The 25733-nt window shown below is 45.8% G+C and overlaps 1 protein-coding gene across 1 annotated transcript; it reads left to right on the forward strand.

Annotated features, from left to right (window-relative positions):
• LOC310641421 (cathepsin L2-like) lies at positions 1-25709 on the forward strand. Its single transcript, XM_083364467.1, has 8 exons — positions 1-25; positions 1916-2053; positions 17510-17635; positions 18222-18380; positions 19531-19755; positions 20698-20866; positions 24344-24440; positions 25479-25709. The coding sequence occupies exons 2-8, from the start codon at positions 1925-1927 to the stop codon at positions 25573-25575; spliced, it is 1002 nt and encodes a 333-aa protein (XP_083220593.1). The 5' UTR covers positions 1-25; positions 1916-1924; the 3' UTR covers positions 25576-25709.
• Positions 25710-25733: the final 24 nt, after the last annotated feature.

Below are 25733 nucleotides of genomic sequence, written 5' to 3' on the forward strand. Positions count from 1 at the left end.
CTTCCATAGGACAGCCCTGCTTGAGGTGAGGTCTCCGTTTTCTTGCTAAAGTCCCCTCTGTGTAGTTCTTACAAAAAAGCCAAGCTTTATTTCTCCAGTTAGAACTGGAATAGAATAGAATAGAATAGAATAGAATAGAATAGAATAGAATAGAATAGAATAGAAGAGAAGAGAAGAGAAGAGAAGAGAAGAGAAGAGAAGAGAAGAGAAGAGAAGAGAAGAGAAGAGAAGAGAGAAAAGAGAATAGAATAGAGAATGGAATGGAATGGAATGGAATGGAATGGGGTAGGGTAGGGTAGGATAGGATAGGATAGGATAGGATAGGATATGGAAAGTAATAGCAATAGAATAATATACTGGAGTGGAATAGAGCAGAGCAGAACAGAACAGAACAGAATAGAACAGAATAGAATAGAATAGAATAGAATAAGGAATGGAAGAATAGAAGGGAATAGAATAGAATAGAATAGAATAGAATAGAATAGAATAGAATAGAATAGAATAGAATAGAATAGAATAGAATAGAATAGAATAGAATAGAATAGAATAGAATAGAATAGAATAGAATAGAATAGAATAGAATAGAGAATGGAATGGAATGGAATGGGGTAGGATAGGATAGGATAGGATAGGATAGGATAGGATAGGATAGGATAGGATAGGATAGGATAGGATAGGATAGGATAGGATATGGAAAGTAATAGCAATAGAATAATATACTGGACTGGAATAGAGCAGAGCAGAACAGAACAGAACAGAATAGAACAGAATAGAATAGAATAAGGAATGGAAGAATAGAAGGGAATGGAATAGAATAGAATAGAATAGAATAGAATAGAATAGAATAGAATAGAATAGAATAGAATAGAATAGAATAGAATAGAATAGAATAGAATGGAATGGAATGGAATGGAATGGAATGGAATGGAATGGAATGGAATGGAGTAGGATAGGATAGGATAGGATAGGATAGGATAGGATAGGATAGGATAGGATAGGATAGGATAGGATAGGATAGGATAGGATATGGAAAGTAATAGCAATAGAATAATATACTGGACTGTAATAGAGCAAAGCAGAGCAGAACAGAACAGAACAGAACAGAACAGAACAGAACAGAACAGAACAGAACAGAACAGAATAGAATAGAATAGAATAGAATAGAATAGAATAGAATAGAATAGAATAGGACCTTGGAGGCCATATAGTCCAACTCCCTGCTCAGGTAGGAAACCCTATACCATTTCAGACAAATGGTTGTCAAATCCCTTCTTTAAAACTTCCAGTGTTGGAGAACCCACAACTTCTGGAGGCAGGTTGTTCCTCTGGTTAATTGTTCTAACTGTCAGGAAGTTTCTCCTTAGTTCTAGGTTGCTTCTCTCCTTGATTACTTTCCATCTGTTGCTTCTTCTCCTGCCTTCAGGTCCTTCGTGGAATATCTTCTTTGTGGCAGCCCCTCAAACATCGGAAGACTGCTATCATGCCCTTCTCTTCATTAAACTGGACATACCCAATTCCAATGAGAGTCCAATCAGACTAGAGACTCTCCAAATATTCCCAGGGCTCTCATCTGGTCCACGTATCTATTGGCAGCCATATAAATAGAATTGTTTTATCCAGGGGTAGGCAACCTCTGCTCTTTTACGACTCATGGACTTCAACTCCCAGAATTCCTGAGTCAGCTATGTTGAGGGGAAAGGGAGAGGTTTCCAAGTTGAGCTATGCTGACTCAGGAATTCCGGGAGTTGAGGTCCATGAGTCATAAAAGAGCCGAGGTTGCCTACCCCTGGTCTTATCCTTCAAAGTCAGGGGTGGGGACCCTGTAGCCAACTATTTCTTGCTGACCTGCAACTGCTAGCCTGCATGTCCCATCGCTGCTGTTCTTTGAGTTCTTCAACGCTCTTCCTTCTCCTAGAGAAAGACAATGTTATGCCCCTGGCTGCTGCCCCTGGCCTGCTTGGTGTCCCTCAGGACCTTGTCCACAGCGCTGGATCTGACCCTGGAGGGGACATGGAGAGACTGGAAAGCCACTCACAGTAAAGAATACACCCTGGTGAGTTTGCCCCACTGGAACTCAAATCAATCTCTCCTTAATTAGTTTCCATCTCTCCCTTCTTGTCCTGCCTTCTGCTGCTTTGAAGAATAGAATTGCCGAATAACAGAGCTGGAAGGGACCTTGGAGGTCTCCTAGTCCAGCCCCCTGCTCAAGCAGGAGACGCTCTGCCATCTCAGACAGGTGGCTGTCCCATCCTTTCTTAAAAGCTTCCAGTGACGGAGCGCCCACGATTTCTGGAGGCAACTTCAGTCCCACAGGTTGATTGTCCTCACTGTCAGGAAGTTTCTCCTTAATTCCACTGTTCTGTACCAGCCTGCTACCGGCCCTGCAGAAAAGGCAGGGACAACCCCTTTTACAAGAAGGCAAGAGGCTGGAATTACGCCTGCCAAATTTATTGCTACAAAAACAAACGGAACAAGACAAACCAAGAAACAGGAGCTTTAAGAAACAGGAACTATCCGAGCGGTTGCCTTCAGCAAACCAGCCCTCCCACACATTCCCCTTATATAGAGTTCAGGGTGTGGCTTCTCTCTGCCTCCTTCTGAGGAGCCCCATTGCCTTCCTCTGTTTACTCCTGATTGACTGCCTCCTGCGTCGGGCGTCTTTGAACAGGGCCAGCTGTGGGTCATCTTCATCCACGCTGTCAGGCTCACACAGCTGGGTCTCCATGGTGACCAAGTGGGAGGGGCCTGGCTGAGGGCTCTCATCAGCAAGATCTTCAACCCCCTCAGCAAGGTCTTCAACACCCCCTTCCTCCTCCTCTGAGTCGTCCGACCCAACTGCCGACCCCACAGGCTGACCCTGAATCACAACATCCAGGTTGCTTCTCTCCTCGACTGCTTTCCATCCGTTGTCCCAAAGATGCTTTTCCAGGAGGCAAATGGACTTCCTTGTTCTTCTCTGAAGGCGTTTCGCTTCTCCGCCAAGAAGCTTCTTCAGCTCCCAAGCTTCCTGGAGGAGAAGCGAAACGTCTTCAGAGAAAACGAAGGAAGTCCGTCTGTCTCGTGAATAAGCTTCTTGGGGACAACTGTGACCGGGAGGACTGAGAATCTGCACAGACGTTTCCAACCATTGTTTCTTGTCTTGCCTTCTGGTGCTCTGGAAAAAGAAATTGACCCCCCCTCTTCTTTGTGGTGCCCCCTCAAATACTGGAACGCTGCTGTCATGTCTCCCCAAATCCTTCTTTTCTCTAGACCGGCCAAACCCAAATCCTTCAAACGTTCTTCATATGTTTTAGTCTCCAGACCCCTGGTCGCCTTAGTTGCTCTTCTCTGAATTTTTTCCCAAAGTCTCAACATCTTTTTTGTGACATGGCGACCAAATATGGCTGCAGTATTCCAGGTGTGGCCTCGCTAGGGTTGTCATAAAGCGGTACGAACACTTTGCGCGATCCTGATTCTGTGCCTCTGTTTATACAAGCCAGGGTTGTATTAGCTTTTGGGGCTGCCGCTGCACACGGCTGGCTCATGGTCAAGTGAGCGTCCACTAGGACTCCAGGTTCACTCTCACAGTTACTGTTTTTAAACCCAGGTCTCACCTAATCGGTGCTCGTACCTATGTTTTTCCCCATCTAAGTGTAAAACATAGCTTTTCTCCACGTTGAAACTCATTTTGTTGGACAGGGCCTGTTAAATAGTGGGTTCTTTGATGCAGGAATGAAGACGCGAAATGGAGTACAGGGTAACTCATTGTTTATTTCGTGCTGTAACTGTACTGGGGGAAATGGCTGCAACCAGCTGCAATATATAGTCTAGCCCCTAGGCGGCAGCCAATAGGTTTGAATCAACCATTGCCGCCTGGGGATCACCAATTGCAGCACAGGAGACTTGTAGTCTGGGTTGCTGGAGAGCCATTAGCTGCTCCAGCAACCAACGTGGTATTCCCTCAAAAAGCCGAGTATATAACTGTGAAGCAGCTTTCACAAGAGATCGATGGAACGTTAAGGTGCTTCCAAGCGAAATAGGCAGAATGCATAGATGCAGTCATTATGAAGCTTTATTCATCGGCAGGTTATATAAAAAGAGCTATATGGCATGGAAGCATCCATGCTTGTAAGATAGAAGATAGATAGAAAGAGAAGCAGAGCTAGAACAAAGAAAGCAGCCCCTGGGCAGAGGTATTTATGGGGGGTCTCGGCCCCTCCCTAGCCATAAAACTCTCTCGCCAATGGGGCTGCTGCAGGGGAGCAAAGAAGCCTCTTTGCTCCATCTGATGACCTATTTGGGGAACTGCCATGGCTGGCACAAAACATGTAACAATTCCCCTTCTTGCCAGCCAATGACAGGGACCAGTGAATGTGTGCGAGGGGCAAGCAGGTGTCATAGACATGTATAAAAACATTCAGAAGGCCAAACACAAACGCTTACACAGAAGGTTGTGCCGGTCAATGGGAAGAGGTTTGGTGAACAGATCAGCTATCTGGTCAGCTGTATTACAGTGCTCTACACGTATAAAACCCTCTTTGACAAGCTGTCTGACATTTTTATAGCGTATGTCTATGTGGCGAGATCTAGAGCCTACTGCATAAGCCTCCGAGATTGCAATGGCGGCTGTGTTGTCCTCTAGAATTTGGATGGGCAGAGGAGGAGCTGCCCAGATGCTCGTTATCAGCTCATTGAACCAAGTCAAATCATTGGCCGTGTCTGACAGGCTGGCATATTCAGCCTCGGCCGTGGAGCAAGAAACAAATTTTTGCTGCCTAACATGCCAATGTATTGGGCAGCCATTTAGCAATATGAGGATACCAGAAGTGCTCCGCCTACTTTTGGTGTCGCCAGCCCAGTCTGCGTCTGAGTAAGCAGAGAGCTGGGCCGTCTCCCCCTTCTCTGGTTCCAGCACAAGGAGGGCATCGGTCGTGCCCCTGAGGTACCTAAGTACCCTCTTAACAGCAGTCCAGTGGAATTCCTTTGGGTGTTCCACATGCCTGGACAATAGATTTACAGCTAAAGCTATGTCAGGCCTGCTCCAATTGCTGATGTATAGCAAGGAGCCAATCACAGATCTGTAAAGCGTATTATCTGTGAACTCAGGACCGTCCTTGTGAGTATGGTTGTAAAAGTCGCTTTGCATTGGGCTGTGCGTAGGATTAGATTCTGCCATTTTGCATTTGGCCAATAACTCCTCTATCTTTTCTTTTTGAGATAGAGCGAACCCCCCCTTAGTGGCCAAAATATGCACACCCAAGTACTTATCAACCCGCCCCAAAGATTTCAAAGTGAACTTTTCTTCCAGGGCCTTGGCAAATTCATCACACCCTTCCTTGTCAGGTCCTACATATAGTAGGTCATCCACATAAACTAACACCCTTTCTGTGGTACCCTTTGAGTTGCGTGTGAAAACACATTTATCTGCACGGGATGCAGTGAAACCAACTCGTTCTAAACTTTTTCTAAGGCAGTCATACCATAGTTTCCCTGACTGCTTGAGACCATATAACCCTTTGTGAAGTAACCATGTATTTTCCCCTTCTTGCTGGTAGCCAGGAGGGGCCTTCACGTAGATCTGCCGGTCCAATTTGGCGTGGAGGTAAGCCGTCTGGATGTCGAATTGGAAAACTTCCTCCCCCAGAGCAGCTGCAGTCACGAGGGCGGTCTTGACGCTCTCTGCCCGGACAGTTGGAGAGTATGTCTCGCCATAGTCTTCCATATAGCGTTGGGCGAATCCCTGAGCTACCAAACGGGCCTTATACAGGTAGAGGCCATTGGCAAGTGGTTTTGCCTTGTAAACCCACCTTGTGCCAATGACTTTCCTCTCCTTTGGAGGTTGCTGGGGGGTGAAGACCTTGAGTTGTTTTAAGCTCTGCATTTCCTTCTCCATCGCGAGCTGCCATTTCTCCTGTTCTTCGATGGGCAGCTCCTGGATGTCAGAGAAGGATTTTGGGGTGACCACAACGCTGTTAACAGACGCGATGTGCCCAATGTCAATTCTCTTTGGCGGGATGCCTTTGTTGGACCGCTTTGACCTCCTTACCTTCTGCCACTCACCGCCTTTTTCTTCCGCGGGTTTCTGAGGCGTTGCTGGGGAACTGGACGGCTCATCCTCCCCATCTGAACCAGGTGGGATGACATCTTCGTCTTGTTCCACACTTTCGTCGGTGGCAGGGTATGTGGACGTCTCAGGTGATGTCGTAGTTGGTGTGCCCTTGCTGGGACGGTTGATATATGGGCTCAGATCATTGGAGTGTATCTGGGCCCAATTGGAGTCCTCTTCGAAGGAGGCAGATTGGGAAGTCACAATCTTGCCCCCTTCTCCCAGGAAACGGTAGGCCTTGGAGCCAGGAGCGTAGCCCAAGAACCTCAGTCTCTGGGAGACAGATCTCCCTTTCTTCCGCAGCTGCTTGGGGATGTGAACCCATGCATAGGACCCAAAAACACGTAAATGTCCAAGATTTGGTTTCCTACCATGAACTAGGAAATATGGGGTCTGGTTCACAACACTGCTCCAAGTGCGGTTTAAGGTATAATTGGCGTATTTTACCGCTTCTGCCCAGTATGATTCTGCGACCCCTGCGTCTGCAATTAGACTACGCATCATAGTTTGTAGGACTCCATTTCTTTTCTCTGCCACACCATTCTGAGCGGGGGTGAAAGGCGCGGTAAGAAAATGGCGGATGCCCTTACGCTTTACCCAGTCCTGGAATTTTCGGGACATGAACTCAGCCCCGCGGTCGCTCTGCAGTTGTGCAATCTTGGTTTTATACTGGGTCTCTACAAGGTTGTAGAGTGATTTTATGGCGTCAAAGGCTCCAGATTTTTCTGTGAGGATATACACATGGCCGTACCGTGAAAAATCATCAACTGCAGTGAGAAAATACTGACTTTTCCCTAGAGATGGTGTGAAAGGCCCGACCAAATCAACATGAACTAGTTGATATGGGAATTGGGTCTTACGCAGTGATGTTTTTGGGATAGGCGCAGCTTTCCTCTTTGACTTCTTACAGATTGCACAGTCCAGGAATACCTCACAATCTTTGAGCTGGACTCCCTCAGCAAACTCTCCCATCTTTTTAACTACAGGGAAGCTTGCATGACCTAATCTTCGGTGCAAAATATGGGCACACTTATCGTGGAGTGGCTTCCCGACTGACACCCTCTTGGCTTTGGTAGCCTTGAGCGGTGCTTCAGGTGACAGCTGAGGTTGGGATTTCTTATCCACACTGCCTTGCTGTGGGGGCTTGGATGCAACCGCTTCACCCTTGCGGTCGTTAAGCAGCCTTGGGGTTGTCTGTGAGGCCCCTTCTAAGTGGGAGAAATATGGCAAATCATCTATGATGGCTATATTTCCAATGACCCTCTGGTCCCGGGTGACATGACCTCCCCCTTTGCGAAATAAAACTTCCACCCCGTCATCGTCACATAACTTGATAATGCTCAACAGGTTGTTGGCAATAGAGGGCGCGTGTAAGACACCTTCAATTTTTCCAAGCCCGGGTAGAGAAACCGTGCCCTCCCCAATAACCAAAGCTTTATCACCGTTGGCCACCTTGACAGATGAGTTAATTTTCTTTAACCTTTTAAAACCTTGACTCACATTAGTAATGTGAGATGAAGCTCCAGAGTCCAGCAACCATAAGTCAGTGGAGCTATCAGCTCTTGTGGTGGGGGCACAGGTAGACACAAGATTGTTAGTACTTTTGGCCCCGCCACGGCCCCTTCCTTGTCCCTTGCCCCTACCTTGATTGGGACCACGCTTGGGGCCTTGTTGAAAATGGGGGCAGTCCTTCTTGAGGTGCCCCTCAGAGCCACAGGTGAAACACTTGAGTAGAGCATTAACCCACTCTGAGTTGCGTTGTCGTGTGTTGGCTGGCTGGCTGGTGACTCTGTTGTATTCTCCCGTATGTCTACGTCTGCTATCTTCGTCAATGAGTCTGCCCTCGAGGTAGGACAGAGGCATGGGTCCATCCCTGCCCCCTTCCAGGGAAATAATAAAATTGTTCCAACTTTTGTCCAGGGAAGCCACAATAACTGCGACCAAGTTCTCTTCAGGTATTCGGTAATTTTTTGTACATTAGTTGCGCCCTGAGGGATTTTAATTTTCCAAGATGTTCTGCCATGCTGGCCCCAAACCTGAGTCTTGTGTTGTAAAACTCAGTTGTGAGTCTGGTGAGAGAACCCATGCTCTTGCTGTTGAATAAATTGTATAATAGGCGCAAGGCTGCGCAAGCTGTGAGTCCATCTGGAATGCTAGGGAACATATTATCATCGATGGACTCCATCAGAGTGGAAAAAGTCTGTCTATGAAGCCACTCTTCTCGTGAGCTCCACGGGAAAGGTGGTGGGTTCAGGGCCATTTCAAGGATCCCATCCTTCAATAGACATACCTGCAAATTTCTATTCCAACTGTGATAGTTCTCACCCCCAATTTTCAATTTTTCAAAGTTGGGATTCAACGGGGAGGCAATTAGAAACGTATTATCCCATTCTTGGAGCATTTGGGAGGTTGGCATTGAAAAAAATGGTAAAGGTACCCCTCTAGTGGGCGTTGGTGGTATATTTCTCTGATTTTCAGATGGCCCCCCTTCTGGGTTAAAAAGCCCATACTGAGCATGTCCGGAAAACATGTGATCAGGGGGTGGGCGGAGCCCAAGATTGCCGGCCGGCACTTGGTTTTTAAAATGCTCTGGAAATCCTTCCTGGAGCCTCCCCGGCCCTGGATTGCCTTGAGAAGCCCATCGTTGTTCCTGAAAACCTTGGGGATGGCTAAAGCCGATGCTGGAGGAGGGGGCCAACCCCCCCCCGAAGGCCAAGTAAGGAGAGCGCCTGGGCGGGGGCGAAAGGAAGGCTGGGGGCCCCGGAGAGAGGGTCGGGGGCCTTGGGGGGTAATGGGCAGTCTTATTGCCATCATAGGTCACGAGGGTTTCTGCTGGAGAGAGCCCAGGAGTTTGCATGTTGCTTCGGCCGTATGCGAGGGGTTGCTGGGCCTCCAGACTAAGTTGAGGCCTTTCTCTGTTAGAAAATGTGGGCGCACAGGGGGCTGCCATCTTGCTTCCTGTGCCGGGCCATGCGGTCTCCCTGGGCGCAGCCATCTTGTTTCCTGTTACCCCAGGAAGCTGGAGGTCACAGTTAGGCAGGGGATTTCGCGCCGAAAGCCCTGGAGTCCCGGGGTCACTAAGGGTGGCAGGCGCCATATTGAGGGGCCTCGTGGTCGCTGAGGGGGGGCTTACCCGGCATCCATAGTCCTTCTGCACTGATGTCCTTCGTGGAGAGGCTTGTGGGGTCTCCTGTACTTCAAGGAGTTTTAGAAGCAGTTCCTTGCATTCTGGTGTAGACATTTGATCCACGCGTTGCTTGCGTTGGGCCCGGAGCGCTTCTGCTGCATCTTGACAGTCTTGGGCGGACTGTAAAACTTCCAAGCTTCCCTCTGTGGCGTGCAGAAGGAGGCCATCTGTGCTCTCACCTGGAGCGGGGCTTGCTTCAGGGGCTAGAGCTGTTAATCTTGATTGAAGACTCCTGGTCACAATCTGCGATTTCCGGCCATCCATTTCAGTTTCAAATCTAGGCATTAGCTGCAGGCTTTGGAAGCGTTCCCTTTAACCATCCTCTCTGCTACCAACTTGTGAAGCAGCTTTCACAAGAGATCGATGGAACGTTAAGGTGCTTCCAAGCGAAATAGGCAGAATGCATAGATGCAGTCATTATGAAGCTTTATTCATCGGCAGGTTATATAAAAAGAGCTATATGGCATGGAAGCATCCATGCTTGTAAGATAGAAGATAGATAGAAAGAGAAGCAGAGCTAGAACAAAGAAAGCAGCCCCTGGGCAGAGGTATTTATGGGGGGTCTCGGCCCCTCCCTAGCCATAAAACTCTCTCGCCAATGGGGCTGCTGCAGGGGAGCAAAGAAGCCTCTTTGCTCCATCTGATGACCTATTTGGGGAACTGCCATGGCTGGCACAAAACATGTAACAATAACACCCCTCCCCTCTTAGATCACACCATAATAACACCAATTAGTCTCAACAATTGTCAAGACTCAATATCCAAACACACTAAAGTAAAAGTGATAATAATAATAATAAAAAAACCCCAATGTAGACTACAATGTTATTAAACATTGGTGGAGCAGTGGGCTAATACCTCCTTAAGTAACACCAGCTGCCTGCAATTAGTGCAGGTTCGCATCCCACCAGGCTCAAGGTCGACTCAGCCTTCCATCCTTCCGAGGTAGGTAAAATGAGGACCCAGATTGTTGGGGGCAATTAAGCTGACTTTGTAATAATGCCGCTTGGGTGTGTGTGTGTGTGAAAGCCCTAATAAGCAGGCATATACATAGAATGAAGGCTACTGCTAAGCTTGTAAGCCTCCCTGAGTCTTCGGAGAAGGGCGGGATATAAATGTAATAAAAATAAAATAAAATAAATAAAATAAACAATGTCTGAATAAATAGGCTACCAAAATGGCACTTTTAGACAGTTACATCAAAGCACTAGATTCTGTAGTCTAGTGGCAACAGGATTTACAACATTATATAGCTCTTTATTTTACAATGTAATCTGCAAGATATGAAGGAGGCTTGTGTGCCCTAGAGGAACGTCTCGGAGTTCCCATCACTTTGTGGTCTACCAGCTTACCCAGTGGGCTGGGTAGACTTGTGTCCCTTTGTGCTCCTGAGTTCAAGTGGATTCGATGCACTCTAGTTGGCCTCTCCAGGTTGGACCACCCCAAAGTCAGACTGTTCGGCAGAGTAGGCACAGCGGTTGCTGAAGTTCAGTTGGCTTGCTCCTTCAGGGGGTCCATGTTGCACTCCAGAGATCCCCAGTTCTCCCTCTGGTTCCATCTCAGTTAAGAAGGAAAAGTCCTGGTAGTCCATGTGAGGGCTGACTTGGCCACAAGTTTGAGGACCTTGGGAAGGACTTATGATGCAGTCCTCGCTTAGTGGCTGTTCTGGAAACCATTTCCTGAGCTTATCAATGTGTCGTCTGACAACTCGCCCTCCCTCCAACCCTACTTCATAAGATAGAGGTCCAGATGTCTTGGTAATTTGACCAGGAACCCACAGATTCCCATGACCATAGTTCCTGGCCCAAACCCAATCGCCCATGTGTAGCCCCCTCGGGGTTTTTGGTCGTGAGGCTTCTGCTGCCACTCTATCTGGATGCAACCTGTCCAGTTTAGTGATCAAACGCCTCCCCCAACGTAGTTCTGCAGGACTTTTGCCTGTGGCAGTGCAAGGCATTGAATGCTGGCAGAGTAAAAAATCTGCCAAACTCTGATGCCAGTCACCTGTGACAATGCGCCTGAGTGCCTCCTTCGTTGTCCTCACCATGCATTCAGCTTGACCATTAGAAGATGGATGAAAAGGTGCAGATGTTGCATGTCTGATAAGATTAGCTCTAAGGAAAGCCTGAAATTCAGCAGCAGTGAATTGGGCCCCATTGTCTGAAACTAAGACAGCTGGCAACCCATATGTGGCAAAGAGTTTTCTCAGCACCTGGATGGTCCTAGCAGTAGTCATGTTAGGAACTGAAATTACTTCCAGCCATTTGGAATGGCTATCCACTACTATAAGGAAGAGCTGTCCCTGAAAGGGCCCAGCGTAGTCTATGTGAACCCTAGACCAGGGAGTGTGCATTTCCTCCCACCTATGAACTGGAGCCTGTGGCATTTCAGGCCTAGATTGCTGGCATGTATAACAACCATGGACTTGAGCCTCAATGTCCTTATCAAGACCAGGCCACCAGAGGTAGTTTCTAGCTAAAGCTTTCATTCTGACAATGCCTGGATGGCCTTCACGTAATGATTGTAAAACCCTGTCTCTTAGGGAAATGGGAATTATGACTCTGTTTCCCCATAATATGCCTCCTGACAAAATAGCTTTGAAATTCTGAGCCTGGACTTTTTTCCAACCATCCCATGTATACCCATGACAACACTCTACTAAGTATTTTATCTGTGGTAGTTTCGGCAGCAATGTCCCCTGCATGGCCATTGCTGCTGTATGTCCTATATGGACAATATTCTAGCAGCAGGAGCCATATCTGGATCCATTAATGGCAGTGGTAGTCTGCTGAGGCCATCAGCATGGCCCATTTCCTTGCCTGGTTTGTGAATTAATTTAAAATTGTATGCAGACAGAAAAATAAACCATCTCAACATTCTTGGAGATAGTATGTGGGGGGTTTGTTTGTCTGTTGTAAAAAGTCCCAACAGAGGTTTGTGGTCAGTGTAGACCGTGAAATCCCTGCCATATAAATAATCGTGGAATTTTTTTATTCCATCAACGATGGCTAGGGCCTCTTTGTCAATCTGAACATAGTTTCGCTCAGCAGAGGACAATGTCCTTGAGTAAAATGCTATAGGAACCTGTTTCCCATTTTTCTCTATGTGACTTAAAACCGCCCCCAGCCCATAGGGAGATGCATCACATGCAAGACATACAGGTTTAGACTCTTTGCAGTGAGTTACAGTGGACTTTTCTGACAATAGTGCTTTTAATTCCTGGAAACCTTTTTCATGTAAGTCAGTCCATTTCCATGGAGCTTTCTTATCCAACATCCTGTGGAGGGGCTCTGCTATTGCAGCCTTATGAGGTAGAAATGTGTGATAGAAGTTTAGGAGACCCAAGAATGCTTGTAGCTCTCCTTTTGATTTGGGCCTAGGAGCCATTTTAATGGCCTTCACTTTAGAATCAGCAGGGTGAATGCCATTAGCATCCATTCGGAAACCCAGGAATTCTGTTGAAGAAACCCCAATACTACACCTGTTCTTTTTTAATTTGAGGCCTGCTTCGCGAAGCCTCTGCAAGACAGCCCTGAGCCTACTGACCAACATTTCAGGAGATTCCCCTGCAATAAGAACATCATCAAAATAAGGGCAGATGCCTTGAATACCCTTGAGTGTACGCTTCATGATTCCCTGAAAAATACCCAGTGCAACACTGACTCCAAACTGTAAGTGTTTAACTTTGAATGCCCCTCTGTGAGTCACAATCGTTTGAGCCACGGCTGTGGCCTCATCAACCAGCAATTGCTGATAGGCCTGTGCTAAATCAAGTTTAGCAAAAATAGACTTCCGGTGGCTCCGCGGCGACGGAGACAGCCCTCCCGGGCTGCCCGCGGCTCAGCTGTTGTTTTTTCGCCCGAAACAGCGCCGATCAGCTGTTCGGGCGGAATTGAAGCCCCCTCCTCGGGAGAAGAGGAGGGGGTGAGCCCCCAGGTAGGGGTAGAGTTCCCCGGGGCCGCCTGAGCTTGGAGCTTGGGCGGCTGAAGGATTGAACTCCCCCGTAGCCTGGGCTGCTCCCAGCTGACCAGCGTCTCTGCTCCGGATTTCATGGAGCAGAGCCAGGCGTCTGCGACCATCCCTGCTTGAAGGAGAGACTATGAAAGGAAAAAAGCAGGCAGAGCAGTGCAAGAAGGAAAGATAAAGAGATGAAGAGGATTATTTTGTTTTACTCTCAAGCTTGATGGACTTTGCTTAAAACTTAAAGTGAAAGTGCGTCACAATTGTAAGTAAAAGATGGCGGCTAAACCTCCCCCTAGAGCTTTTCGGAGTGCTGGAAATTCTCCGGTGCAACAACAATCATTATTGCAGGCGTTGCATTCTCCTGATGTACTGACATCGAAGGATTTGGAAAAACATACCCAGTTAATTTTGGAGTCAATGGGTGTTAAATTTCTACAGATGGAGGAGAAATTGGAGAAATTGGAGCAGAGAATGGAAGAAAGGATGGAGCAGAAACTTAGAGAGATGAAGGTAGACATTTTGTCCTCAGTGCAAAAAGTTGCTAAATGTGTGGAGGTGCTGGATGATCAAGTGCAAGACTTAACTCAAAAGAATGTTCTATTAGAAGCAAAAGTATTGGAATTGGAAGATTTAAAAGATAAAATGGACAGTGATCAGAGTCTGGCCCAATTTTACCAGATGCAGTTTGCTGTGAGAATTAGAGGCCTAAAAGAGAATATTAAGGAAGATTTAAAGCAGCTGGTTTCTGAGGCTTTTGAGGGGGTATTGAACCATCCAGCATCTGAGATAAAACAAGGTATGGACAAAGTGTTTCGTGTGAATTCGTGGATTGCTAAACAGAGAAAGCTGCCTAGAGATGTGGTGGTTTATTTTGTAAAAAGGGAAATTAGAGATGAAGTTATACAAGCTGCCTATGATACCAAAGTTATGATTGCTGGTCAACAAGTTTTGGTTCTAAAAGAAATTCCTCCAAAGATTTTAAAGAGAAGGAAGGATTTTATATTTCTGGTGCAAGAGCTTAAGCAAAGAGATATAAGGTTCAGATGGGAGATCCCAGCTGGGTTGAGCTTCATGTATGATGGCAAAAGGTACTGTTTGAGTAATGTGAAGCAAGCGCATGATTTTTACAACAATGTTTTGAAAGTAACCCCATCAACACTTTTGGAAGCTGCAGAGGGATCTGGAGAAGGAGAATGTCAAGAGGATGAAGATGGACAGATGGACGAGAAGGGTACAGGAGGAGATCAAGCTGCAACTCTTTTGGATGATCTTAGAGAACAGAGGGTGACGCGTGCTGCCTTAAAACGCTCAAAAAAGACTAAAAAATAAGACCAGTAGAAATCTATGGAACTTCCACAATACATTTATAGTTAAGTGGTAGTTGTGTTTTTAAAGGTTTTGGGATATTATGTGTGGTAACAGATTTTTTTTTTTTTAATTTGGAATTAATGGATAACTTACTACAGAGGAAGAGGAAGAAAGTTTTGTGGGTTAATGCGGGTTAATTTGTGTAAGAGCTATCTATTATAGCCTATTTTGGATAGAGAGGTTAACAGGGATAGGTGTTTGTGATGTGTAAATGAGAGTATGTCTAGGTAATAGTGAATTGTGGAAGAACATAGATGGGAATGATGTTAGTTTTCTTTTATTTTAGTTTTTTATATATATTTAGTATTATTAAGGATTGGTTTACCCTATATAAGCTAGAGAGTGATGGATTTTAGAGTTTATAATTGTTAGTATATGATTGTTTATGATTGCCTTTCAGATATATACCTTGTATTTTGCTCTGGGAAGTCGGGGGGGGGAGGGGGGGAGGAGGGGAAGTAGAGGGGGGGAGGTAGGGGAGGGATGAGGGAGAGGGGGAGGGGGGGAGGTAGGGGGGAGGTAGGGAGGGGAGGAGGGAGGGGGAAGGGGGGTTTTTTAAAGGAAAATTGTATTTTATAAAACTTTTCAATAAAAAAAAAAAAAAGTTTAGCAAAAATAGTACCCCCTTGCAAGGAGGCTAAAATATGGTTGACCACTGGGACCGGGTAAGCCTGTTGCTTGAGGGCTTTATTTAGTGTGCATTTATAGTCAGCACAAATGCGAATTTCCCCGTTGGCTTTAAGTGGAGTGACTATAGGAGTTTCCCACTCCCCACCATCAACAGGCTATAACACGCCCTGTTCTACAAGCTTATCAATTTTGGAATCAATTTTATGTTTTAAGGCAAAGGGGACCCTACGAGGTTTAACCCTGATTGGAAATACATTGAGATCTAGCTTAAATGAGATAGGCAGGCCTGTGTATGTTCCAAGGGTTGAATCAAAAACATCTGCATAGTCATCGCATACTGATGCAAGGTCTGCAGTTTGTGTCCAGTTTATACCAGTAATCTGAATACCTAAGGCTTCAAACCAATCGAGTCCAATGAGACTTGTTCTCTGGCCCCCTAATACCATTACATCCAGGTGCCCCAAAACCCCTTTAAACTTTACCAACAAAGTAGCTTCTCCCTTAACTTTAACGTGAGCATTTTTAAAATCCGCTAGGATTATATCTGAGGGTCTTAGTTTGGCCCAATTGTTACTGCACCTTTACACGAAGTTAAAAGTGTCTTGAGAAATGATTGAGACTGCAGAGCCAGAGTCCAATTCCATCTTACATGGAACTCCTTGTAGCTGTACTATGAGCTTAAGTTTGGATTTGAGGGGACGTTGAGCCCTGGTGCGGCATACGCTTCCACGGCTTCTGAAAAATCCCACACTAACTGGACCCTGGGCCCCAGTACCTCTCCTAGTTGGTTCTTCCAACTGGTGTTTGGGTGGCCAGTCTCTCTAGTGGGCTCTGCAAACCACCACAATGTGCCCTGTCCTTCCACAAGCTCTACATGTGGCTGAACGAAATCTGCAATTGCCACGAAAATGATTGCCACCGCACCCCTTACATCTCGGTAAGAGAACTGCCTTGTAACTGTCCTCTCGCTGCAGGCTGTTGCGGTGTTACGCATTGGGTTGCTTTTGGAGTCGGTTGATTTCAGTTTCTTCTTCCTCGGAAGATTCTCCGGTGCGTTTGGCGTCCTCAAGGAGAACCGTTTCTTCGAACTTTGTCGATCTGGCGGGTTGTACTGTCTGAACTGCACTCCTGGCAGCTTCGTCGACCATCACCTTGTCCTGTGCTTCAGAAAACATTAAATTTGGCCTAGCAAATAGTCTCTGCTGAAGCGTTCTGTCCCGTAGGCCGCAGATGAGCCGGTCTCGTAATCGCTCTTCTAAATTTGAAAATTTGCATAGGCATGTGGCCTGCCTTAGGCCCGCTATGAATTCCGAAGCTGACTCCCAGGGTAGCTGCACTCTTTGGTCGAACTTGCACCGCCAAGCCATTTCAGACATCTTGGGCTGGAAGTGCCCGGTTAGCTTCTTTTTGAGATCTGCGTAGGAGACCGCTTTGATTGGTGTCGGCGCGAAAAGGTTCTCAGCCAAATCAAAGGTTGCCGGGCCGCACACGCAGAGTAGCGTTACGGCCTTCAGTCCTTCTTCTGCGATCTGATTGGCTCTGAGGTAGTTTTCTACTTGCGATAAATATGATGGCCATTCCTCCGGGTGTTTCACGTCGAATTCTCACAGTTTTCCGACCTTCGGCATTCTTTCTGGTTCCTGCGTTCCTCCAGATCCTGCTTCCAGGCTCAGGGAATGAGTCCACTGAGCACGAGGTCGCTAGCGTAGCTTGCTAGCCGACCTTGAGAGGGGAGGGGAGAAATGCCTCTTCCCTCTGGCATGTGCTGCCTTTCCCTCGTAGACTTCAACTCTTTATTCCATCATCATCCTCGTCGCCACTGTTAAATAGCGGGTTCTTTGATGCAGGAATGAAGACACGAATCGGAGTACAGGGTAACTCATCGTTTATTTCGTGCTGTAACTGTACTGGGGGAAATGGCTGCAACCAGCCGCAATATATAGTCTAGCAGCCAATAGGTTTGACTCAACCATTGTCACCTGGGGATAGCCAATTGCAGCACAGGAGACTTGTAGTCTGGGTTGCTGGAGAGCCGTTAGCTGCTCCGGCAACCCACGTGGTATTCCCTCAAAAAGCCCAGTACATAACAGGGCCCATGGTTCAAGTTGGTCAAGATCTTTTTGGATCCTTGTCTTCTGGGCTGTGGGCTATTCCTGTCCTCTTAGTGTCACCTGCAAATTTGTGGAAGGGAAGAACCCTCGTTCTAGGCCTGCTGGGTGCCACTGGGTGCTTAGACAATGGGACTAAAATCAACTGTCTTAATCTTGGCTTCCCAGCAGGGTGAAGAATCCTTTCGGAGAGCCATTTGGGAGGATAATCTGAAGATGATCCAAGAACATAACAGCCAGGCTGACCGGGGAAAACACACCTACAAGCTCGGGATGAATCACTTTGGTGACTTGGTGTGTGTGGATCAATGCTGGTTTTATTTATCCAATAAGACATAGTTGTTTGTTTGCTGTTCCCCCCTCCCCCCCCCACTCCCACCATCTCAAGTCAATGACTCTGGGCAATTCATTAATTCAATAAATTGATTATCCTCCCTTCATCCCCCTTTTTTTTTTGCAAATAAGGTGGTGAACGTCCCCAGGATAAATTTCTCCTCCCATTTTCCCAACAAAAACCCTGTGAGGCGGGTTGGGCTGAGGGAGACAGACTGGCCAAAAGTCACCCAGCCGGTTTTCATGCCTAAGGCGGGACTAGAACTTACCTTCTCCTGGTGATTGGCCCAAAGACACCCATCTGACTTTCATAGCTAAGGCGGGACTAGAACTCACAGTCTCCTAGTAATTAGCCCAAGGTCACCCAGCTGACTTTCATAGCTAAGGTGGGATTGGAATTCACTGTCTCCTGGTGATTGGCCCAAAGTCTCCCAGTTGGCTTTCATGACAAAGACGGTTTTCTTCTTTCTGGCCCGGTACCTTAACCACTAGGCTAGACTGCCTCCAGTAATTGATGTTTGAACTTCATACTCTTTGCAACCCTCAGACTCATGAAGAGATTAACCACAAGCTGAAATGTTTGCTTCCTGACGTGGATCATGCAACTCGAAAGGATGCGGTCACCTTCCAATCCTCTGAAGACCTGCAGATTCCAACTGTGGTGGACTGGCGAGCCAAAGGGGCCGTGACTGAGGTCAAAGATCAGGTGGGTGCTGAAGAGCCTGTGTGTGTGTGTGTGTGTGTGTGTGTGTGTGACCAACCAGGAACGGAGGACGGATGCAGAGGGGGGTATGATCTGCCCATTTGCAGTTCAAGTCAGAATTTAGTGGACTCATGAAATCTTGCAGAGGAAGCTAAATTCCTTCCTCCTTTAACTGCATTTCTGATGCTCCAATTTTGTCACAGCTCATGTATATCAAAGAGAACAAACCCCACATTCCCTTCTAGCACTGATGATATTACCTAGTTGGGTAATGAGATGTTTGCAAAAAACAGCCAAGCTCAGAGAGCACTAAAGATTCCACAGTCTTCCTCCTCCTCCTCCTCCTCCTCCTCATCATCATCATCATCATCATCATCATCATCCCTGCAATCCCCACTCTAGCACTGATGATGTTCCCTAGTTGGGTCAGGAAATGTCTGCAAAGAAACAGCCAAGCACAGAGAGCACTAAAGATTCCACAGTCTTCCTCCTCCTCCTCCTCCTCCTCCTCCTCCTCCTCCTCCTCCTCCTCCTCCTCCTCCTCCCTGCAGTCCCCACTCTAGCACTGATGATGTTCCCTAGTTGGGTCATGAGATGTTTGCAAAAAAAATAGTCAAGCACAGAGAGCACCAAGAGTCCACAGTCCTCTTCCTCCTCCTCTTCCTCCTCCTCCTCCTCCTCCTCCTCCTCCTCCTCCTCCTCTTCTTCTTCTTCTTCTTCATCATCATCATCATCATCCCTGCAGTCCCCACTCTAGCACTGATGATGTTCCCTAGTTGGGTCATGAGATGTTTGCAAAAAAACAGCCAAGCTCAGAGAGCAGCAAGAGTCCACAGTTGTTGTTGTTGTTGTTGTCGTCGTCGTCCTCCTCCTCCTCCCTCCCTCCCTCTCTCCCTCCCTCCTTCCCTCCCTCCCTTCTGCAATCCCCACTCTAGCACTGATGATGTTACCTACCTAGGCAATGAAACATCTCCAAGAAACCAACTAAGAGAGCAGCAAGGACCCCACAGTTCAACCCTGAGCTACGAAATATTCTGTGGGAACTTATATTTTGCCCAGCTGCCTACTACCAAGCAACAAGTAACTTGCTAGAGGAATATAAGTCGAGTTTTCCCTTGTTTGGTGAATTATTGCAGCTTTTTTTTAAACCCAGGGTGATTGTGGCTCCTGCTGGGCCTTCAGTGCCACCGGTGCCCTGGAAGGAATGCATTTCAAGAAGACGGGGAAGCTGATCTCGCTGAGCGAACAAAATCTTATTGACTGTTGTAAGGACCAGGACAATAAGGGGTGCAGGGGTGGATTTCAGACAGATGCTTTTACCTATGTGCAGAAGAAAGGAGGGATCAATTCAGAGGAAAGCTACCCATATGACGGAAAGGTAATTCTCTCTGTGTTCCTCTACATTCTTCAAACTATAGTTGGGTTGGGTTGAATAGAGTGGTATGGAGTAGAGTGGAGTGGAGTGGAGTGGAGTGGAATGGAATGGAATGGAATGGAATGGAATAGAATAGAATAGAATAGAATAGAATAGAATAGAATAGAATAGAATAGAATAGAATAGAATAGAATAGAATAGAATAGAATAGAATAGAATAGAATAGAATAGAATAGAATAGAATAGAATAGAATAGAATAGAATAGAATAGAATAGAATAGGAATATGGAATGGGGAATTAGAATAGAATAGAATAGCAATAGAGGATAGGATAGGATAGGATAGGATAGGATAGGATAGGATAGGATAGGATAGGATAGGATAGGATAGGATAGGATAGGATAGGACAGGATAGAATATAGAATATAGAATATAGAATATAGAATATAGAATATAGAATATAGAATGTAGAATGTAGAATGTAGAATATAGAATATAGAATATAGAACAGAATAGAATAGAATAGAATAGAATAGAATAGAATAGAATAGAATAGAATAGAATAGAACAGAATAGAACAGAATAGAACAGAATAGAACAGAACAGAACAGAACAGAACAGAACAGAATAGAATAGAATAGAATAGAATAGAATAGGAATATGGAATGGGGAATTAGAATAGAATAGAATAGCAATAGAGGATAGGATAGGATAGGATAGGATAGGATAGGATAGGATAGGATAGGATATAGAATATAGAATATAGAATATAGAATATAGAACAGAATAGAACAGAACAGAACAGAACAGAACAGAATAGAATAGAATAGAAAAGAATAGAATAGTTGGAAGGGACCTTGGAGGTCTTCTAGTCCAACCCCCTGCTCAGGCAGGAAATCCTATTTTCTTTGGGACTAAGTATGATTACTCTTTTATTTTCTTCAGGATGATTATAGTTGTCGCTATAAAGCTAAGAATTCTGTTACCAAGTGTTCCACAATAGGAGTCATCCTGCCAGGAGACGAAAAGGGCCTTCTGCAGGCAGTGGCCAGAGTTGGCCCAATTTCTGTCGCAATTGATGCCCGGAGTTCGGAGTTTCATTTTTACAAGTCAGGTAAGGTTCCTGTGGAATAGGAAAGGGACCCCTTGCATTTGAACTTTGAATGTTGAGCTTGATGGGAAGAATAGAACAGAACAGAACAGAACAGAACAGAACAGAACAGAACAGAACAGAACAGAATAGAATAGAATAGAATAGAATAGAATAGAATAGAATAGAATAGAATAACAGAGTTGGAAGGGACCTTGGAGGTCATCTAGTCCAACCCCCTGCTCAGGCAGGAAACCCTATACCATTTCGGACAAACGGTTGTCCAGTCTCTTCTTAAAAACTTCCAGTGTTGGAGCATTCACCACCTCTGGAGGCAGATTGTTCCACTGGTTAATTGTTCTAACTGTCAGGAAATTTCTGCTTAGTTCTAGGTTGCTCCTCTCCTTGATGATTTTCCATCCGTTGCTTCTTGTCCTGCCTTTTGGGTGCTTTGGAGAATAGCTTGACTGCCTCTTATTTGGGGCAGCCCCTGAGATATTGGAAGACTGCTATCATGTCCCCCCTCGTCCTTCTCTTCATTAAACTAGATATACCCAATTCCAGTAGCCTACAGCCCCCTGATCATCTTTGTTCTCTGCAATCTTTCTAGACTCTCAACATCTATTTTACATCGTGGTGACCAAAACTGGATGCAGCATTCCAAGTGTGGCCTTACCGAGGCCTTGTAAAGTGGTATTAATACTTCACATGATCTGCTTCTATCCCTCTGTTAATGCAGCCTAGCACTGTGTTGGCTTTTTTGGCAGCTGCAGCACACAGCTGGCTCCTATTTAAGGGATTGTCCACTAGGACTCCGAGATCCCGCTCACAGTTACTGCTATTGAGCAAGGTACCACCTATACTATACCTGTGCATTTGGTTTTTCTTGCCCAAATGTAGAACCATGCTTTTTCCACCATGATACTCAACCCCATGGAGGGGCAACCCTCAACTTGAGTGTGGAGGTTGTATATTATTCCAGGTAGAAAGACACATCGTGGAGCTCAGGACTGCCCCTGACCTTCGTTCATTCCACCGGGACCTGAAGACCTGGCTCTTTGAGCTCTCCGGCCCAGGCTGAGAATTTTTAACTGGGGTTTTATTTAAGGGATAATTTAATCTTTTTTAAATTATTTTTTAACTTTTGTATTTTGTACTGTTTGATTTTAAATACCCTGTAAACCGCCCTGAGTCCTTCGGGAAAGGGCGGTATATAAATTTAATAAAATTAAAATTAAATCTTTACTTGGAAAATATCTGAACGGGTCTAGGTAAAAGCCTCTTCCAGGCTGCCTATTTTGCAGAAGAGGTGGTCCCATTAAAAAGACCAAAATTTGAGGATGGAGTGATGTCCCTGGCTGTCCTTTTGGGAATCCAGATGATCTTGGCTGATGATCAAATTTGCAGGCGACACCAAGCTGGCAGGAATAGCCAATACTCCAGAAGATAGGCTTAAGATACAGGAGGATCTGGACAGAGTTGAACACTGGGCGCTGTCTAACAAAATGAAAATCAATGGTGAAAAAAGTAAGGTTCTACATTTAGGCAAGGAAAACCAAATGCACAGGTATAGTATAGGTGGTACCTTGCTCAATAGTAGCAACTGTGAGTGGGATCTCGGAGTCCTAGTGGACAATCCCTTAAATAGGAGCCAGCCGTGTGCTGCAGCTGCCAAAAAAGCCAACACAGTGCTAGGCTGCATCAACAGAGGGAGAGAATCAAGATCACATGAAGTATTAATACCGCTTTACAAGGCCTTGGTAAGGCCACACCTGGAATACAGCATTCAGTTTTGGTCACCACGATGTAAAAAAGATGTTGAGACTCTAGAAAGAGTGCAGAGAAGAGCAACAAAGATGATCAGGGGACTGGAGGCTAAAACATATAGGGAACGGTTGCTGGAATTGGGTATGTGTAGTTTAATGAAGAGAAGGACAAGGGGTGACATAAAAGCAGTCTTCCACTATATCAGGGGCTGCCCCAAAGAAGAGGGAGTCAAGCTATTCTCCAAAGCACCCGAAGGCAGGACGAGAAGCAACGGAGAGAAACTAGTCAAGGAGAGAAGCAACCTAGAACTAAGGAGAAACTTCCTGACAGTGAGAACAATTAACCAGTGGAACAACCTGCCTCCAGAAGCGGTGTATGCTCCAACACTGGAAGTTTTTAAGAAGAGACCGGACAGCCATTTGTCTGAAATGGTACAGGGTTTCCTGCCTGAGCAGGGGGTTGGACTAGATGACCTCCAAGGTCCCTTCCAACCTTACTATTATGATTGTGATTATGATTGGCTGTGCTTTGTTCTCCAAGCTTCTTTCAAGATCATTCCTGACCGTTTTGTTCCCAAACTAGGTAACCTCAGCAGCATAATTTAATTCTATGACCCTCCTTAGCTCAGAAGCGTCTCGGGTGACTCTGTGCTCAGTTTTCTGGAGCTACAGTTGAATTCCGAGCAAGCTGATTGGTTCTGTTGTTGATTGGCACTTCCTTTTTTTTATAAATGAATCTTTATTTACATTTCATGTTAAAAACACACCATACACCAACAAAGACAAAAAAAAACATTTACAATATACAAAAAACGAAGAAATCAAAAAATTGAAAACCATTTCAAAAATTTCACATTATATCTACTTCTAAGCTGACAATTATATTCCACTCACTAAATCTCTTATAACTATCCAACTCCAAAGCTTATTCATTAACAAAAACTATATCACTTCATTTTTGACCAACCTCCAAGCCACCCTCATTTCTTTAATCTTTTATCCATCCAAATATACCATTTATTCCATTATAGAAATGCTGGTGTCTCTTCTTTACCCTTCAACTTCTTGGCCAATGTGTCTGCTTCTGCACAATCAAATATTCTCCTAATTATAACTTCATCCGGCGGGGTATGATTTGCCTTCCAAAATTGAGCATACCCCATCCTTGCCGCCGTTAAGATATGTAAAACCAAATACCATATTTCCTTCTTAATATTTCCAGGCCTGGAGCCAAGCAGATACGTCTCTGGTTTAAGATCAACTAAACACCCTGTGATTTCCTCTATCCATTTTTGGATCCTCATCCAATATCTAACCACTTCCAGACATGTCCACCATAAGTGATAGTATGTGGATTGGCACTTCCAATGCTCCCGGCTGGCTCAGGAATTCTGGGAGTTGAAGTTCACGAGTCATCAAAGAGCCAAGGGTGCCATACCCCCTGATCTAGATCCACGTTAACTGCTCCTTTGGTGGAATAATCAGGCCTCAGTAAGTTGACGCCCGTATCGTTTCGAAAGAATAGGAAATGCCTGCAGCTCCCAGTGATGGTGGTACCTAGTTTGCTAACGAAACGTTCAGGAGTTATATTAAAAGAAGCTTGGAGAAACAAACCACAGCCAAAATCTAAAACCCCAAGCTACAAGCGTTTCCTATGATTTCAAAATCTGGACGATCTGGCAAGGAAGCACGGAGCTTTCACTTTATCAAATGATTTCTCCTCCTCTTTCTCTAGGTGTCTTCAAAAACCCCTGGCTTGGAGACCCCCACTTGGATCATGCTGTGCTGGTGGTTGGGTATAACAGCACCAAGTACTGGATTGTGAAGAACAGGTGAGCGACGGGAAGGGGATGGTGGCAGGAGGGGAACTAAAGGGCAACTTCTACTATTCCAGAGTGTCACAATCTTGGCCACTAGTACAGAGTGCAGAGAAGAGCAACAAAGAGGATCAGGGGACTGGAGGCTAAAACATACAAGGAACGGTTGCTGGAATTGGGTATTTCTAGTTTAATGAAGAGAAGGACGAGGGGGGACAGGATAGCAGTCTTCCAGTATCTCAGGGGCTGCCCCAAAGAAGAGGGAGTCAAGCTATCCTCCAAAGCACCTGAAGGCAGGACAAGAAGCAACGGATGGAAACTAGTCAAGGAGAGAAGCAACCTAGAATTAAGGAGAAACTTCCTAACAGTGAGGACAATTAACCAGTGGAACTACCTGCCTCCAGAAGTGGTGAATGCTCCAACCCTGGAAGTTTTTAAGAAGAGACTGGACAGCCATTTGTCTGAAGTGGTATAGGGTTTCCTACCTGAGCAGGGGGTCGGACTAGAAGACCTCCAAGGTCCCTTCCAACTCTATTCTATTCTATTCTATTCTATTCTATTCTATTCTATTCTATTCTATTCTATTCTATTCTATTCTATTCTATTCTATTCTATTCTATTCCATTCCATTCCATTCCATTCCATTCCATTCCTTTCCTTTCCTTTCTATTCCATTCCACTCCACTTCATTCCAGTCCAGTCCAGTCCAGTCCATCCCTTTCCTTTCCTTTCCTTTCCTTTCCTTTCCTTTCCATTCCATTCCATTCCATTCCAGAGTGTCTCAGTCTTGGCCACTTGAAGACACATGGACTACAACTCCCAGAATTCCACAGCCAGCATGATTCCCTATTCCAGCAGTCCTCAACCTTTCTAGCCCCATGAACCAGCAGCAGAAGCAGCAAGGTGGGGAATGGTTTCGCACGTGCAACCTAGTTCCCGCGCATGCGCACATAAATTTTTCGTGTGCTCACCTGCCGCTTGCATGGCCCGGTTCCCAACAGGCCCTGCCCTACATGGTTTTGAAATAAATCTCTTGCATGCTTCTCTCCGCAGTTGGTCTCGCCATTGGGGGGACAATGGATACATGCTCTTGGAACAAGGATCCAATCAATGCGGCATCAGCAACAGCGCTTCCTACCCCATTGCGTAACCAGCCAAGTGGACCATTTGAGAAGCAGGACCAAAAAAACCGCTAACTGCGGCACCGAGAGCTTCTGGAGAGCCAGAAATACATACAGTCTATCCATATATGCTAAAACCAATAAATCCTTTTCTGCAATGCTATCTAGCCTGGCACTTGAATTGTTT

Source organism: Vipera ursinii (genome assembly GCF_947247035.1).
Source record: "Vipera ursinii genome assembly, chromosome: 1".
Lineage (NCBI taxonomy): Eukaryota > Metazoa > Chordata > Lepidosauria > Squamata > Viperidae > Vipera > Vipera ursinii.